The following is a 15478-nucleotide window of genomic DNA, read 5'->3' on the forward strand; positions in this document are numbered from 1 at the left end:
CTACGTTGCCTTGCCGAGGAGTCAGAACACCCTGATCACCTGTGGTCCCAGGAAGTAATAGCTTCTCAGCAGCTATCTTTATACCTGGTGAGCCCCCTGCTGTTCTGCCTTGCAAGGGCAGCACGGTGGCATAGTGGTTAGCACTGTTGCCTCACAGCGCCAGGGACCCGGGTTCGAATCCGGCCTCGGGTGACTGTCTGTGTGGAGTTTGCACATTCTCCCCGTGTTTGCGTGGGTTTCCTCCGGGTGCTCCGGTTTCCTCCCACAGTCCAAAGATGTGCGGGTTAGGTTGATTGGCTATGATAAATTGACCCTTAGTGTTAGGGGGATTAAATACGTGGGGTACGGGGATAGGGTGGGATATGTGTTGGTGTAGGGGTTACGGGGATCGGTGGGATATGTGTCGGTGCAGGCTCGATGGGCCGAAATGGCCTCTATCTGCACTGTGGGGTTTCTGTGATTTCTGTGAAGGGCTGTGCGCAAAATTCCCACCCAAAGGGTCCAATACACAAGAGAAAGCTGTGATTGGCTAACTCAGAGTGGTTGGACTGGGTTAATGTGTCTTCCGGCGCTCCCTGGGCTGAAACAAAAAGGGAAATACAACTGCTCTATTGTCCAGAATGCTAGGTGATTTAAACCCATTCAGTTCTTAAACGGTCCCCATTCAAGATCCAAAAGTCTCTTCTGCAGTTTAGATGTATCCACTCGATATACAAACAAATGCTAATAGCATTCAATTGCTTTGTAAACAAAGCATTGTCCTTTGTCTTCGGCCATGTGGTGACAGACATTTTCATCCCTGGAAATTTAAAAGCACAACGCCCAGGGATTCTTTAATCAAAAAAATTAATCTTCAGAACTGTAAATTATTGCGAATTCTTACACCCTTTATTCTGCAACTATGCCCCCTAGTTCTAGATTCCCCCACGAGGGGAAACATCCTCTCTGCATCTACCCTGTGCTATCAACCACCACCTAGACCGAAGGGTGTGTTGATGCGGGATGGAGGACACAAGCACAGTCACAAGATTGGTAAATGAAAAACAGCAGTTAGCTGTGTTTTATTTTTAGAAAACGGGGAAAAAAGGTTCACGTCTGGCAAAATACAAAAAACCATATGACGTTCAAAAAAAGAAAAATGAAGAACAAAACCATCACCCGCCCCTGGGTGGTTAGGAAGATAGTCCTTAAATCAGTTTTCTCCAAAAACAATAAGCCAGGGTTACTTTACCACTGGATCTTTCTCAGCCGGTCCAGGGATCACATCAGGCTCGCAGAACTAAACAATATTCCACCCGGGTTCAACAGCAGACCGCTCTGTGGCAGCTGCAAGCTGGGCCCCAACAGCAGGCTTGGCGTGGCTTGGCTTGGCGTGGCTGTCTCCTCAGGGCAGGGCAGAGCCCTCAGGCAATGGCCCTGAAGGGATGCACTCGTTTGCCTTTTGAACTGCTGAGCTAATGGGTAGATTTGCCTCAGGTGTGTTGGAGGTGGGTGTGGCCTTCACCTGAATTGGAGTGAGAGGGGACTTTGTCTCCATCTGGTGGCCACATACCGTCCATCCACCACAAACCGCCCCCATAGCTCACACCTGTCAAGCCCCTTCAGAATCTTATATGTTTCAATAAGATCCCCTCTCATTCTTCTAAACTCCAATGAGTATAGGCCCAACCTGCTCAACCTTTCGTCATACGTCAACCCCTTCATCTCCGGAATCAACCTCGTGAACCTTCACTGCACCGTCTCCAATGCAAGTATATCCTTCCTTAAGTAAGGAGACCAAAACTGTACGCAGTACTCCAGGTGTGGTCTCACCAACGCCCTGTACAGTTGCATCAAAACGTTCCTACTTTTATACACCACTAGCTGAAGTGCCCGGCGGTGCCGAGGCTTTTTCGAGGGAATGCTGTTGTTGGAAGAGAGAGAGAGAGCGACTGGGGTGAAGAGAGAGCGACTGGGGGGAAGAGAGAGAGCGACTGGGGGGAAGAGAGGGAGGGGAGGGGGGGAGGGGGGAGAGGAGGGGGGAGGGGGGAGGGGGAGGGGAGGGGGGAGGGGAGGGGGAGAGGGAGGGGAAGGGGGGGAGGGGAAGGGGGAGGGTGGGAGGGAGGAGGGGGGGAGGGCAGGGAGGGGGAGGAAGGGAGGGGGGAGGGGAGGGGGAGGGGAAGGGGGGGAGGAGGACGGGAGGGGGAGAGGGGAGGGGAAGGGGGAGAGGGAGGGGAAGGGGGGGAGGGGAAGGGGGAGGGTGGGAGGGCGGGGAGGGGGAGGAAGGGAGGGGGGAGGGGAGGGCGGGGAAGGGAGGGCGGGGGGGAGGAAGGTAGGGAGGGGGGGAAGGGAGGGCAGGGGGGGAGGGGAGGGAGGGCGGGGGTCGCCCCCCCCCGAGGTGAAGACCGCCGATTGCGCGCGCAGCAGGAGCTGAGACGCGGCGTCTCTGTCGGCCGGCGGGCCCGGTTGCCAGGGTAACCGTGACGCTGACCAAGCCAGAGAGAGAGACGCCGCGTCTCAGCTGCTCCTGCTGCGCGCGCGGCCCCCCCCCCCCCCGCCCGAGGGTCGCGGCCCCCCGCCCCCCCCCCCCGAGGGTCGCGGCCCCCCCCCCCCCCCCCCCCCCCCGAGGTGAAGACCGCCGATTGCAGCTGTGCGAGACGTCCGGCGGGCCCGGTTGCCAGGGTAACGCTGGACGCTCAGCAAGCCCCGCCCCCCCGGCCAGCCAGAGAGAGACAGCGGGTCTCAGCTCCTGCTGCGCGCGCACCCTAGCGGCGCTGGGCTGAGGCTGGCCCTCCAGCCTTCGAGTGGGGCCGGGAGGTGCCTAGCTCGGGCGTGGGTGCGGAGGAGACGCCGAGGCTTCTAGGCCTACCTGGAAAAACGGGAAAAGGTAGGAAAATTAATGAGATTAGATAAGTTAATTACTTTCTAAATCATTTTTTTAAAAAAACAATATGTGTTTTAAAAGCAACGTTTTTTTTTAAGACGTAGAAAGCGAGGAAAAAGAAAGGAAAAGTTTGGAATCAAGATGGCGGCGACTCACCTCGGTTCAGAACGATAAAGCCCGGCCACACACGCACCGATTGGCCCGGCGGCACACGCCAGCAACCCGGCGTACGATTGGTCAAGCTCGAAGTCACTCTGTCGGTCACTCTGTCGCTAATGAGCGGATAATGAGATGCTAATGAGCGGAATGTTGAAGGTTTTTGGGATACCGCGGGCGCAATTTTAGCCCGGGCCGAAACGTAAATACGCTTAAAACCGTCTCGGAAGCGTAAGCTTTCTTTGGAGGTAACGCGCGCGTAGGTACGCCCTGTAACTTTCGAGTGCATACCCGCAACGCACACGCGATGACAGACAGACAGACAGATAGACAGATAGACAGAATGACAGATAGACAGAATGACAGAAGTACCGATTTATATATATAGATACCCTTTGCAATAAAGGCCAACATTCCATTTGCCTTCCTAATTACTTGCTGTACCTGCATGCTAACTTTTTGTGTTTCATGTACTAGGACCCCCAGATTCCTCTGTACCGCAGCATTTTGTAATTCTCCCCATTGAAATAATAATTTATTTAATCAAGGGATCGGGCGGGAAAGTGGGGTTGAGGTCGAAGATCAGCCATTTAGGACAGAGATGAGGAGGAATTTCTTCACCCAGAGAGTGGTGAACCTGTGGAATTCTCTACCACAGAAGGCAGTAGAGGCCAATTCATTAAATATATTCAAAAAGGAGTTGGATATATTTCTTAAGGCTAAAGGGATCAAGGGATATGGGGAGAAAGTAGGGACCGGGTACTGAATTTGGATGATCAGCCATGATCTCGTTAAATGGCAGAGCAGGCTTGAGGGGCCGAATGGCCGACTCCTGCTCCTATTTCTCATGGTCTTATATCAAATAAAATGGCCTCCATATCAAACAAAATGGCCTCCATATCAAACAAAATGGCTCCTTTCTTATGACTGGGGGGGAGGGGACGTTGAGCGAGAGGGTATCACCTTTGAACCACAAAGGTTGTGGAGCAGGGAGGAGGGTTTTCAGCCCCCGCACACACACACACACACACACATGCACGCACTCTGAATGACTAACTTGGCGTCTGTTCTTGTTCCGGGGCAGATGTTTCACCCCGGATTTCGTGCTCGTTCGACAGCACGCGTACAGCATGGCCAAGGGCGGAGACTTCCGGAACATTGTCATCGGGCTGCAGTACGCCGGGGTCGGGAGCGTCAACTCCATTCACTCCGTCTACAACTTCTGTGACAAGCCCTGGGTGGTAAGTTTGCGGGGGGCAGGGGGGGGCTGGGCGAGCGTCTCCTTAAGGGGGGGAAGGTGAGGGATTGACGGATCCTGGGCACCTCGGGGAGTTTCACCAGGGAGGAGGCCTAGTCGAGCAGGAAGGCCCCACTACCACCCCCAGGCTCCATTCCCGGCCTGTGTTGGCTTGGCTCATTGGGTAGCAACGAGCTGGATGTGTTGGGGGCTGGGACGTGGGGTTCCGCAGGGCTCAGTACTGGGTCCCTTGCTTTTTGTGCTAGCTATCAATGATTTAGACTTGAATGTAGGGGGTATGATTAAGAAGTTCGCTAAAATCGGCCGTCTGGTTGATGATGAAGAAGAAAGCTGCAGACTGCAGGAAGATATCAATGGACTGGTCAGGTGGGCAGAACAGTGGCAAATGGAATTCAATCTGGAGAAGTGTGAGGTAATGCATTTGGGGAGGGCTAACAAGGCGAGGGAATACACATTAAATGGTCGGGCACTGAGAAGTGCAGAAGATCAGAGGGACCTTGGAGTGCATGTCCACAGATCCCTGAAGGTAGCAGGACAGGTAGATAAGGTGGTTAAGAAGGCATACGGAATGCTTGCCTTTATTAGCCGTGGCATAGAATACAAGAGCAGGGGGGTTATGCTTCAACTGTATAAAACACTAGTTAGGCCTCAGCTAGAGTACTGCGTGCAGTTCTGGTCACCACATTACAGGAAGGATGTGATTGCACTGGAGAGGGTGCAGAGGAGATTGCCGAGGATGTTGCCGGGACTGGAGTATTTTAGCGATGAGGAAAGATTGGAGAGGCTGGGGTTGTTTTCTTTGGAACAGAGGAGGCTGAGGGGAGATTTAATTGAGGTGTATAAAATGATGAGGGGGCCCTGGATAGAGTGGATAGGAAGGACCTATTTCCCTTAGCAGAGAGGTCAATAACCAGGGGGGCAGAGATTTAAAGTCATTGGTAGAAGGATTAGAGGGGAGTTGAGAACTTTTTCCACCCAGAGGGTGGTGGGGGTCTGGAACTCACTGCCTGAAAGGGTGGTCGAGGCAGAAACCCTCATCGCATTTAAAAAGTACAGGAAACTTTGTGCTATCCGGCACCGACGGGACCGAGCTGTTGCCGTCCCATCAAAACTGCCGGACAAACCAGCGCTAATGTTGAAACATACGGAGATTTTGAGCTCCGTATCTGGCAACAAACCCTGTTGCTTAGCAACAGCTTCTAAACAGTCGGCTGTACCTTGCAAGCGTCTCTGTAGCTTAGCAACAGCTTCAGCGAGACCTTGCAGAGCCTGACTGGTGAAAAAAAAGCAACGAAAAGAAAAAAAACCTAATGAAACGGCTCCTGATTTTTGCCGGTGGCTCGAGCATGCCGGACAGTTAACCTCCGGATAAACCAAAGTTTCCTGTACTTGGATGTGCACTCGAAGCGCCGTCACCTGCAGGGCCACGGACCGAGAGCTGGAAAGTGGGATTCGGCTGGGATGGCTCTTTGTCGGCCGGCACGGACAGGATGGGCCAAATGGCCGTAAATTTCTCTGATTCTCTGATTCTTAAAGGGTTAAATCCCGAGGACAGACTGGGCTTGTATTCCCTCGAGTACAGAAGATTAAGGGGTGATCTGATCGAGGTGTTTGAGATGATTAAAGGGACTCGACAGGGTCGATCGAGAGAGAAACTATCTCCCCTGGTGTGGGAATCAAGAATTGAGCAGATTGGGCCTATACTCTCCAAAGTTTAGAGAGGCGATCTCATTTAAGATTCTGAGAGAGCTTGACAGGGTAGAGGCTGAGAGGCTGTTTCCTCCTGGCTGGAGAGTCTCGAACCAGGGGTCACAGTCTCAGGATAAGGGGTCGGCCATTTTGGACTGAGATGAGGAGGAATTTCTTCACTCAGAGGGCGGTGAATCTTTGGAATTCTCTGCCCCAGAGGGCTGTGGAGGCTCAGTCGTTGAGTATATTCAAGGCTGAGATCGATAGATTTTTGGATATTAAGGGAATCAAGGGATCGGTGCGGGAAAGTGGAGATGAGGTAGAAGATCAGCCATGATCTCATTGAATGGCGGAGCAGGCTCGAGGGGCCGTACGACCGACTCCTGCTCCTATTGCTTATGTTACTACAGTTGTACAGGGCCTTGGTGAGACCACACCTGGAGTACTGTGTGCAGTTTTGGTCTCCTTACCTAAGAAAGGATATACTTGCCACAGAGGGAGTGCAGCGAAGGTTCACCAGACTGATTCCTGGGATGGCAGGACTGTCGTATGAGGAGAGATTGGGTCGACTAGGCCTGTATTCACTAGAGTTTAGAAGAATGAGAGGGGATCTTGTGGAAACGTATAAAATTCTGACTGGGCTGGACAGACTGGATGCAGGGAGGATGTTTCCCCTGGCTGGGGTGTCTAGAACGAGGGGTCACAGTCTCAGGATACGGGGTAGGACATTTAGGACTGAGATGAGGAGAAATTTCTTCACTCCGAGGGTGGTGAACCTGTGGAATTCTCTACCACAGAAGGCTGTGGAGGCCAAGTCACTGAATATATTTAAGAAGGAGATAGATAGATTTCTAGACACAAAAGGCATCAAGGGGTATGGGGAGAGAGCGGGAATATGGTATTGAAATAGAGGATCAGCCCTGATCATATTGAATGGCGGAGCAGGCTCGAAGGGCCGAATGGCCGACTCCTGCTCCTATTTTTCTATGTTCTTATGAAAGGGACAGAACCTTAAAATCGGGATGGGAGTGGTCATGCAACAATAATTCACCAGCGCTCACTCAGTTGTTCTCTTTCTCTCCCCATCTCTAGTTTGGCCAGCTGACAAAGATATTTAAGAAACTGGGCCCAGACGAGTTCCCCCTCATCGAACAGGTTTTCTACCCAAACCACAAGGAGATGGTGAGTGAGCCTATGCAACCCAGGCCCTGGGCCGCGATCTCAACAGATTGTATTAAGCTTGGGATGAGGATCTCCCCTCTTTGGAACCCATGAGAGTTTTGTGCCGCACTTCGAGCTGGGCTACTGAGACGCGAATATTTCTTTTGGGAATGAATTTTTTGGGATGTGGGCGTCGCTGGCAAGGCCTAGCATTTATTGTCCATTCCTAGTTGGCTCTTGAGAAGGTGGTGGTGAGCCGCCTTCTTGAACCGCTGCAGTCCCGTGTGGTGAAGGTGCTCCCACAGCGCTGTTAGGGAGGGAGTTCCAGGATTTTGACCCAGCGATGATGAAGGAACGGCCGATATATTTCCAAGTCAGGATGGTGTGTGTGACTTGGAGGTGGTGGTGTTCCCCATGCGCCTGCTGCCCTTGTCCTTCTAGGTGGCAGAGGTCGTGGGTTTGGGCGGTGCTGCCGAAGAAGCCTTGGCGAGTTGCTGCAGTGCATCTTGTAGATGGTCCACACTGCAGCCACGGTGCGCCGGTGGTGGAGGGAGTGAATGTTTAGGCTAACCCTCGCTGCCGAGTTAGCAGATCTCATCCATGAGGCAGGGCAATAGTCGTGCTACAGATGGGCCATGTTCCTCCATCTTGTGACTGAGCTCACTGAAAAGACGGGCACCAAGATGTTGCCTGCCATTGGAAAGCCAGACGCTCCAGCCATTGGACGGCACAGTTGCCAGAACTGGCAATGCCTAGAGTTCAGAGTTCAAAGGATTTATTTTACCGACACAGATTGGAGAGTCGGTGGGAAGGACTCCCAGTTAATAAACTCCGTCAACATAATATAAGATGGTCACCAAGAAATCCGATCGGGAATTCAGGAGAAACTTCTTTCCCCAGAGAGTGGTGAGAATGTGGAACTCGCTCCCACAGGGAGTGGTCGGGGCGAATAGCGTCGATGCATTTAAGGGGAAGCTGGATAAACACATGCGGGAGAAAGGAATAGAAGGACATGGTGATGGGGTGAAATGACGAGGGGGCGGGAGGAGGCTGGTGTGGAGCAGAAACACCAGCACGAAGCAGACAGGCCGAATGGCCTGATTCTATGCTGTATATTCTAGGTAACACTTTAAAAAAAGGCAGTCCGGTTATCTGGTCAGGAACGGACCGAGGATTATAAGGGCAAGTGGAGATTTGAGAATATCGGTCGCCATCTGGGACTTGATGGTTCCTGAGCTGTCGGAAATCATGCTGATGTTGAGACAAGGAAGGGAACTGGTCAGAGATGGATGGTGTAGGAGGTGAGATGGAGGCAGGGTCTGGAGTCTGATAGGGCTTAACTTTGGAGGGGAGGGAGATACTTTGTAGAACAACAGATGAGATGATTAGGGGTGGAGGCCATGTTAGATTGTCCATGGGAGGAGAGGGTTTGCTGGGTCATTTGGCCCTTTCATGTTTCACACTGGTTTTGTCGACCCCTAGGGGGCAGTCTACCCCCATTGTACCCGTGCTAACCCTACCTTACCCCTAGGGGGCAGTCTACCCCCATTGTACCCGTGCTAACCCTACCTTACCCCTAGGGGGCAGTCTACCCCCATTGTACCCGTGCTAACCCTACCTTACCCCTAGGGGGCAGTCTACCTCCATCGTACCCGTGATAACCCTGCCCGACCCCTAGGGGGCAGTCTACCTCCATTGTACCCGTGCTAACCCTACCCGATCCCCAGGGGGCAGTCTACCCCCATTGTACCCGTGCTAACCCTAATCGACCCATAGGGGGCAGTCTACCTCCATCGTACCCGTGCTAACCCTACCCGGCCCATAGGGGGCAGTCTACCTCCATCGTACCCGTGCTAGCCCTACCTTACCCCTAGGGGGCAGTCTACTTCCATTGTACCTGTGCTAACCCTACCCGACCCCTAGGGGGCAGTCTACCTCCATTGTTCCCGTACTAACCTTATCTTACCCCTAGGGGGCAGTCTACCTCCATTGTACCTGTGCTAACCCTACCCGATCCCTAGGGGGCAGTCTACCTCCATTGTACCTGTGCTAACCCTACCCAACCCCTAGGGGGCAGTCTACCTCCATCGTACCCGTGCTAGCCCTACCTTACCCCTAGGGGGCAGTCTACTTCCATTGTACCTGTGCTAACCCTACCCGACCCCTAGGGGGCAGTCTACCTCCATTGTTCCCGTACTAACCTTATCTTACCCCTAGGGGGCAGTCTACCTCCATTGTACCTGTGCTAACCCTACCCGATCCCTAGGGGGCAGTCTACCTCCATTGTACCTGTGCTAACCCTACCCAACCCCTAGGGGGCGGGCTACCTCCATTGTACCCGTGCTAACCCTACCCGACCCCTAGGGGGCAGTCTATCTCCATTGTACCCATGCTAAACGTACCCGACCCCTAGGGGGCAGTCTACCTCCATTGTATCCGTGCTAACCCTACCCGACCCCGAGGGGGCAGTCTACCTCCATTGTAGCCGTGCTAACCCTACCCGACCCCTAGGGGGCAGTCTACCTCCATTGTAGCCGTGCTAACCCTACCTTACCCCTAGGGGGCAGTCTACCTCCATTGTACCCGTGCTAACCCTACCTTACCCCTAGGGGGCAGTCTACCTCCATTGTACCCGTGCTAACCCTACCCAACCCCTAGGGGGCGGTCTACCTCCATTGTACCCGTGCTAGCCCTACCTTACCCCTAGGGGGCAGTCTACCTCCATTGTTCCTGTGCTAACCCTACCCGACCCCTAGGGGGCAGTCTACCTCCATTGTACCCATGCTAACCCTATCCGACCCCTAGGGGGCAGCCTACCTCCATTGTTCCCGTGCTAACCCGCCCCGACCCCTAGGGGACAGTCTACGTCCATTGTACCCGTGCTAACCCTACCTTACCCCTAGGGGGCGGGCTACCTCCATTGTACCCGTGCTAACCCTACCCGACCCCTAGGGGGCAGTCTACCTCCATTGGACCCGTGCTATCCCTAGCTAGCCCCTAGGGGCAGTCTACCCCCATTGTAGCCGTGCTTACCCTACCTTACCCCTAGGGGGCAGTCTACCCCCATTGTTCCCGTGCTAACCCTACCTTACCCCTAGGGGGCAGTCTACCTCCATTGTACCCGTGCTAACCCTACCCGACCCATAGGGGGCAGTCTACCTCCATCGTACCCGTGCTAACCCTACCCGACCCCTAGGGGGCAGTCTACCTCCACTGTACCCGTGCTAACCCTACCCGACCCCTAGGGGGCAGTCTACCTCCATTGTACCCGTGCTAACCCTACCTTACCCCTAGGGGGCAGTCTACCTCCATTGTACCCGTGCTAACGCTACCTTACCCCGAGGGGGCAGTCTACCTCCATTGTACCCGTGCTAGCCCTACCTTACCCCTAGGGGGCAGTCTACCCCCATTGTACCCGTGCTAACCCTACCCGACCCCTAGGGGGCAGTCCACCCCCATTGTTCGCGTGCTAACCCTACCTTACCCCTAGGGGGCAGTCTACCTCCATTGTACCCGTGCTAACCCTACCCGACCCATAGGGGGCTGTCTACCTCCATCGTACCCGTGATAACCCTACCCGACCCCTAGGGGGCAGTCTACCCCCATTTTTCCCGTGCTAACCCTACCTTACCCCTAGGGGGCAGTCTACCTCCATTGTACCCGTGCTAACCCTACTCGACCCATAAGGGGCAGTCTACCTCCATCGTACCCGTGATAACCCTGCCCGACCCCTAAGGGGCAGTCAACCTCCATTGTACCTGTGCTAACCCTACCCGATCCCCAGGGGGCAGGCTACCTCCATTGTACCCGTGCTAACCCTACCCGACCCCTAGGGGGCAGTCTACCTCCATCGTACCCGTGATAACCCTGCCCGACCCCTAAGGGGCAGTCTACCTCCATTGTACCCGTGCTAACCCTACCCGATCCCCAGGGGGCAGGCTACCTCCATTGTACCCGTGCTAACCCTAATCGACCCATAGGGGGCAGTCTACCTCCATCGTACCCGTGCTAACCCTACCCGACCCATAGGGGGCAGTCTACCTCCATTGTACCCGTGCTAACCCTACCCGATCCCCAGGGGGCAGGCTACCTCCATTGTACCCGTGCTAACCCTAATCGACCCATAGGGGGCAGTCTACCTCCATCGTACCCGTGCTAACCCTACCCGACCCATAGGGGGCAGTCTACCTCCATCGCACCCGTGCTAACCCTACCCGACCCATAGGGGGCAGTCTGCCTCCATTGTACCCGTGCTAGACCTACATTACCGCTAGGGGGCAGTCTACCTCCATTGTACCTGTGCTAACCCTACCCTACCCCTAGGGGGCAGACTACCTCCATTGTTCCCGTACTAACCTTATCTTACCCCTAGGGGGCAGTCTACCTCCATTGTACCTGTGCTAACCCTACCCGACCCCTAGGGGGCAGTCTACCTCCATTGTACCTGTGCTAACCCTACCCGACCCCTAGGGGGGCAGTCTACCTCCATTGTATCCGTGCTAACCCTACCCGACCCCTAGGGGGCAGTCTACCCCCATTGTAGCCGTGCTAACCCTACCTTACCCCTAGGGGGCAGTCTACCTCCATTGTAGCCGTGCTAACCCTACCTTACCCCTAGGGGGCAGTCTACCTCCATTGTACCCGTGCTAACCCTACCTTACCCCTAGGGGGCAGTCTACCTCCATCGTACCCGTGCTAACCCTACCCGACCCCTAGGGGGCAGTCTACCTCCATTGTACCCGTGCTAACCCTATCTGACCCCTAGGGGGCAGCCTACCTCCATTGTTCCCGTGCTAACCCTCCCCGACCCCTAGGGGGCAGTCTACCTCCATTGTACCCGTGCTATCCCTAGCTAGCCCCTAGGGGGCGGTCTACCTCCATTGTAGCCGTGCTAACCCTACCTTACCCCAAGGGGGCAGTCTACCTCCATTGTACCCGTGCTAACCCTACCTTACCCCTAGGCGGCAGTCTACCTCCATTGTACCCGTGCTATCCCTAGCTAGCCCCTAGGGGCCGGTCTACCTCCATTGTACCCGTGCATTCCTAGCTAGCCCCTAGGGGGCAGGCTACCTCCATTGTACCTGTGCTAACCCTACCCGACCCCTAGGGGGCAGTCTACCTCCATTGGACCCGTGCTATCCCTAGCTAGCCCCTAGGGGGCAGTCTACCCCCCTTGTAGCCGTGCTTACCCTACCTTACCCCTAGGGGGCAGTCTACCTCCATTGTACCCGTGCTAGCCCTACCTTACCCCTAGGGGGCAGTCTACCCCCATTGTAGCCGTGCTAACCCTACCTTACCCCTAGGGGGCAGTCTACCTCCATCGTACCCGTGCTAACCCTACCTTACCCCTAGGGGGCGGTCTACCTCCATTGTACCCGTGCTAACCCTACCTTACCCCTAGGGGGCCGTCTACCTCCATTGTGCCCATGCTAACCCTACCCGACCCCTAGGGGGCATTCTACCTCCATTGTGCCCGTGCTAACCCTACCTTACCCCTAGGGGGCGGTCTAACTCCATTGTAGCCGTGCTAACCCTACCCGATCCCTAGGGGGCGGTCTACCTCCATTGTACCCGTGCTATCCCTAGCTAGCCCCTAGGGGGCAGTCTACCTCCATTGTACCCGTGCTATCCCTAGCTAGCCCCTAGGGGGCAGTCTACCTCCATTGTACCCGTGCTAACCCTAGCTAAGCCCTAGGGGGCAGTCTACCTCCATTGTACCCGTGCTATCCCTAGCTAGCCCCTAGGGGGCAGTCTACCGCCATTGTGCCTGTGCTAACCCTACCTTACCCCTAGGGGGCAGTCTACCTCCATTGTATCCATGCTATCCCTAGCTAGCCCCGAGGGGGCAGTCTACCTCCATTGTACCCGTGCTAACCCTACCTTACCCCTAGGGGGCGGTCTAACTCCATTGTAGCCGTGCTAACCCTACCTTACCCCTAGGGGGCAGTCTACCCCCATTGTACCCGTGCTAACCCTACCTTACCCCTAGGGGGCGGTCTACCTCCATTGTACCCGTGCTAACCCTACCTTACCCCTAGGGGGCGGTCTACCTCCATTGTACCCGTGCTAACCCTACCTTACCCCTAGGGGGCAGTCTACCTCCATTGTACCCATACTAACCCTACCTTACCCCTAGGGGGCAGTCTACCACCATTGTACCCGTGCTATCCCTAGCTAGCCCCTAGGGGGCAGTCTACCTCCATTGTACCCGTGCTATCCCTAGCTAACCCCTAGGGGGCATTCTACCTCCATTGTACCCGTGCTAACCCTAGCTAACCCCTAGGGGGCAGTCTACCTCCATTGTACCCGTGCTATCCCTAGCTAGCCCCTAGGGGGCAGTCTACCTCCATTGTACCCGTGCTAACCCTACCCGACCCCTAGGGGGCAGTCTACCTCCATTGTGCCCGTGCTAACCCTACCCGACCCCTAGGGGGCATTCTACCTCCATTGTGCCCGTGCTAACCCTACCTTACCCCTAGGGGGCGGTCTAACTCCATTGTAGCCGTGCTAACCCTACCCGACCCCTAGGGGGCGGTCTACCTCCATTGTACCCGTGCTATCCCTAGCTAGCCCCTAGGGGGCAGTCTACCTCCATTGTACCCGTGCTATCCCTAGCTAGCCCCTAGGGGGCAGTCTACCTCCATTGTACCCGTGCTAACCCTAGCTAAGCCCTAGGGGGCAGTCTACCTCCATTGTACCCGTGCTATCCCTAGCTAGCCCCTAGGGGGCAGTCTACCGCCATTGTGCCTGTGCTAACCCTACCTTACCCCTAGGGGGCAGTCTACCTCCATTGTAGCCGTGCTAACCCTACCTTACCCCTAGGGGGCGGTCTAACTCCATTGTAGCCGTGCTAACCCTACCTTACCCCTAGGGGGCGGTCTACCTCCATTGTACCCGTGCTAACCCTACCTTACCCCTAGGGGGCAGTCTACCTCCATTGTACCCGTGCTTACCCTACCTTACCCCTAGGGGGGCGGTCTACCTCCATTGTGCCCGTGCTAACCCTACCTTACCCCAAGGAGGCAGTCTATCTCCATCGTACCCGTGCTAACCCTACCCGACCCCTAGGGGGCAGTCTACCTCCATTGTACCCGTGCTAACCCTACCTTACCCCTAGGGGGCAGTCTACCTCCATTGTAGCCGTGCTAACCCTACCTTACCCCTAGGGGCAGTCCACCTCCATTGTACCCGTACTAACCCTACCTTACCCCTAGGGGGGCAGTCTACCTCTATTTTGCCCGTGCTAGCCCTACCCGACCCCTAGGGGGCTGTCTTCCTCCATTGTACCCGTGCTAACCCTACCCGACCCCTAGGGGGCAGTCTACCTCCATTGTACCCGTGCTAACCCTACCTTACCCCTAGGGGGCAGTCTACCTCCATTGTACCCGTGCCTCTCAGTTCTGGTATCACCCTTGTAAATCTGTTTTGCACCTTCTGCACTCCCTCTATATCCTTGTAACATCAGGAATGAGAGTGGCAACTTTCCAATCCAAGGGGACAATTCCTGAATTAAATGTGTTGGAAGATCATGACTGAAGCATCTAAGATTTCCTAAACCACTTCTTTTAATGGTCTGAGGTGGAAACCATCAGGTCCCGGGGATTTGTCTATCCTAAGTCCCATTATTTTCTCCATTACCATTCTATTAAATCTAGTAAGTTCCTCCCCTTGATCGAGTTTTAGTCTTCCTCGTATCTCTGGCACTTGATCGTCATCCGAAGGGAGTTTCAAAGTAAATATTTAGCAGCTATCAGAGAGTCACTAATAAATCCAACCGGGAATTCAGGAGAAACTTCTTTCCCCAGAGAGTGGTGAGAATGTGGAACTCGCTACCACAGGGAGTGGTCGAGGCGAATAGCGGAGATGGATTTAAGGGGAAGCTGGATAAACACACGAGGGAGAAAGGGAATAACAACCAGGACTTGCATTTGTAGAGCGCATTTAAGGTAGCAAAACTTCCCAAGGCGCTTAGGTACGGAGAACATGTCCCTCACAAGCCCAACTTACCTGTGATGGCTCTACCCTTAATTCTTCAAGCCACATACAGTTGTACAGGGCCTTGGTGAGACCACACTTGGAGTACTGTGTGCAGTTTTGGTCTCCTTACCTAAGAAAGGATACACTTGCCATAGAGGGAGTGCAGCGAAGGGTCACCAGACTGATTCCTGGGATGGGCAGGACTGTCGTATGAGGAGAGATTGGGTCGACTAGGTCTGTATTCACTAGAGTTTAGAAGAATGAGAGGGGATCTCATTGAAACGTATAAAATTCTGACCGGGCTAGACAGACTGGATGCAGGGAGGATGTTTCCTCTGGCTGGGGGGGGTCTAGAACGAGGGGTCACAGTCTCA

General features: G+C 54.7%; 1 protein-coding gene across 1 annotated transcript in view; it reads left to right on the forward strand.

Moving 5' to 3' along the window:
* The window catches only part of LOC147086851 (synapsin-2-like), a 326247-nt gene extending 318272 nt beyond the window's left edge, over positions 1 to 7975 (forward strand). Inside the window, exons 4-6 of the mRNA XM_085978339.1 lie at positions 4104 to 4260; positions 7059 to 7148; positions 7787 to 7975. Of these exons, the coding sequence (XP_085834465.1) occupies positions 4104 to 4260; positions 7059 to 7148; positions 7787 to 7975 (436 nt within the window). The remainder of the gene's footprint in view (positions 1 to 4103; positions 4261 to 7058; positions 7149 to 7786) is intronic.
* The last annotated feature ends 7503 nt before the right edge of the window (positions 7976 to 15478 follow it).

The sequence above is a fragment of the Somniosus microcephalus genome, unplaced genomic scaffold, assembly GCF_052327205.1.
Source record: "Somniosus microcephalus isolate GS21.2 unplaced genomic scaffold, FLI_Smic_1.0 unresolved_chr7, whole genome shotgun sequence".
Classification (NCBI taxonomy): domain Eukaryota; kingdom Metazoa; phylum Chordata; class Chondrichthyes; order Squaliformes; family Somniosidae; genus Somniosus; species Somniosus microcephalus.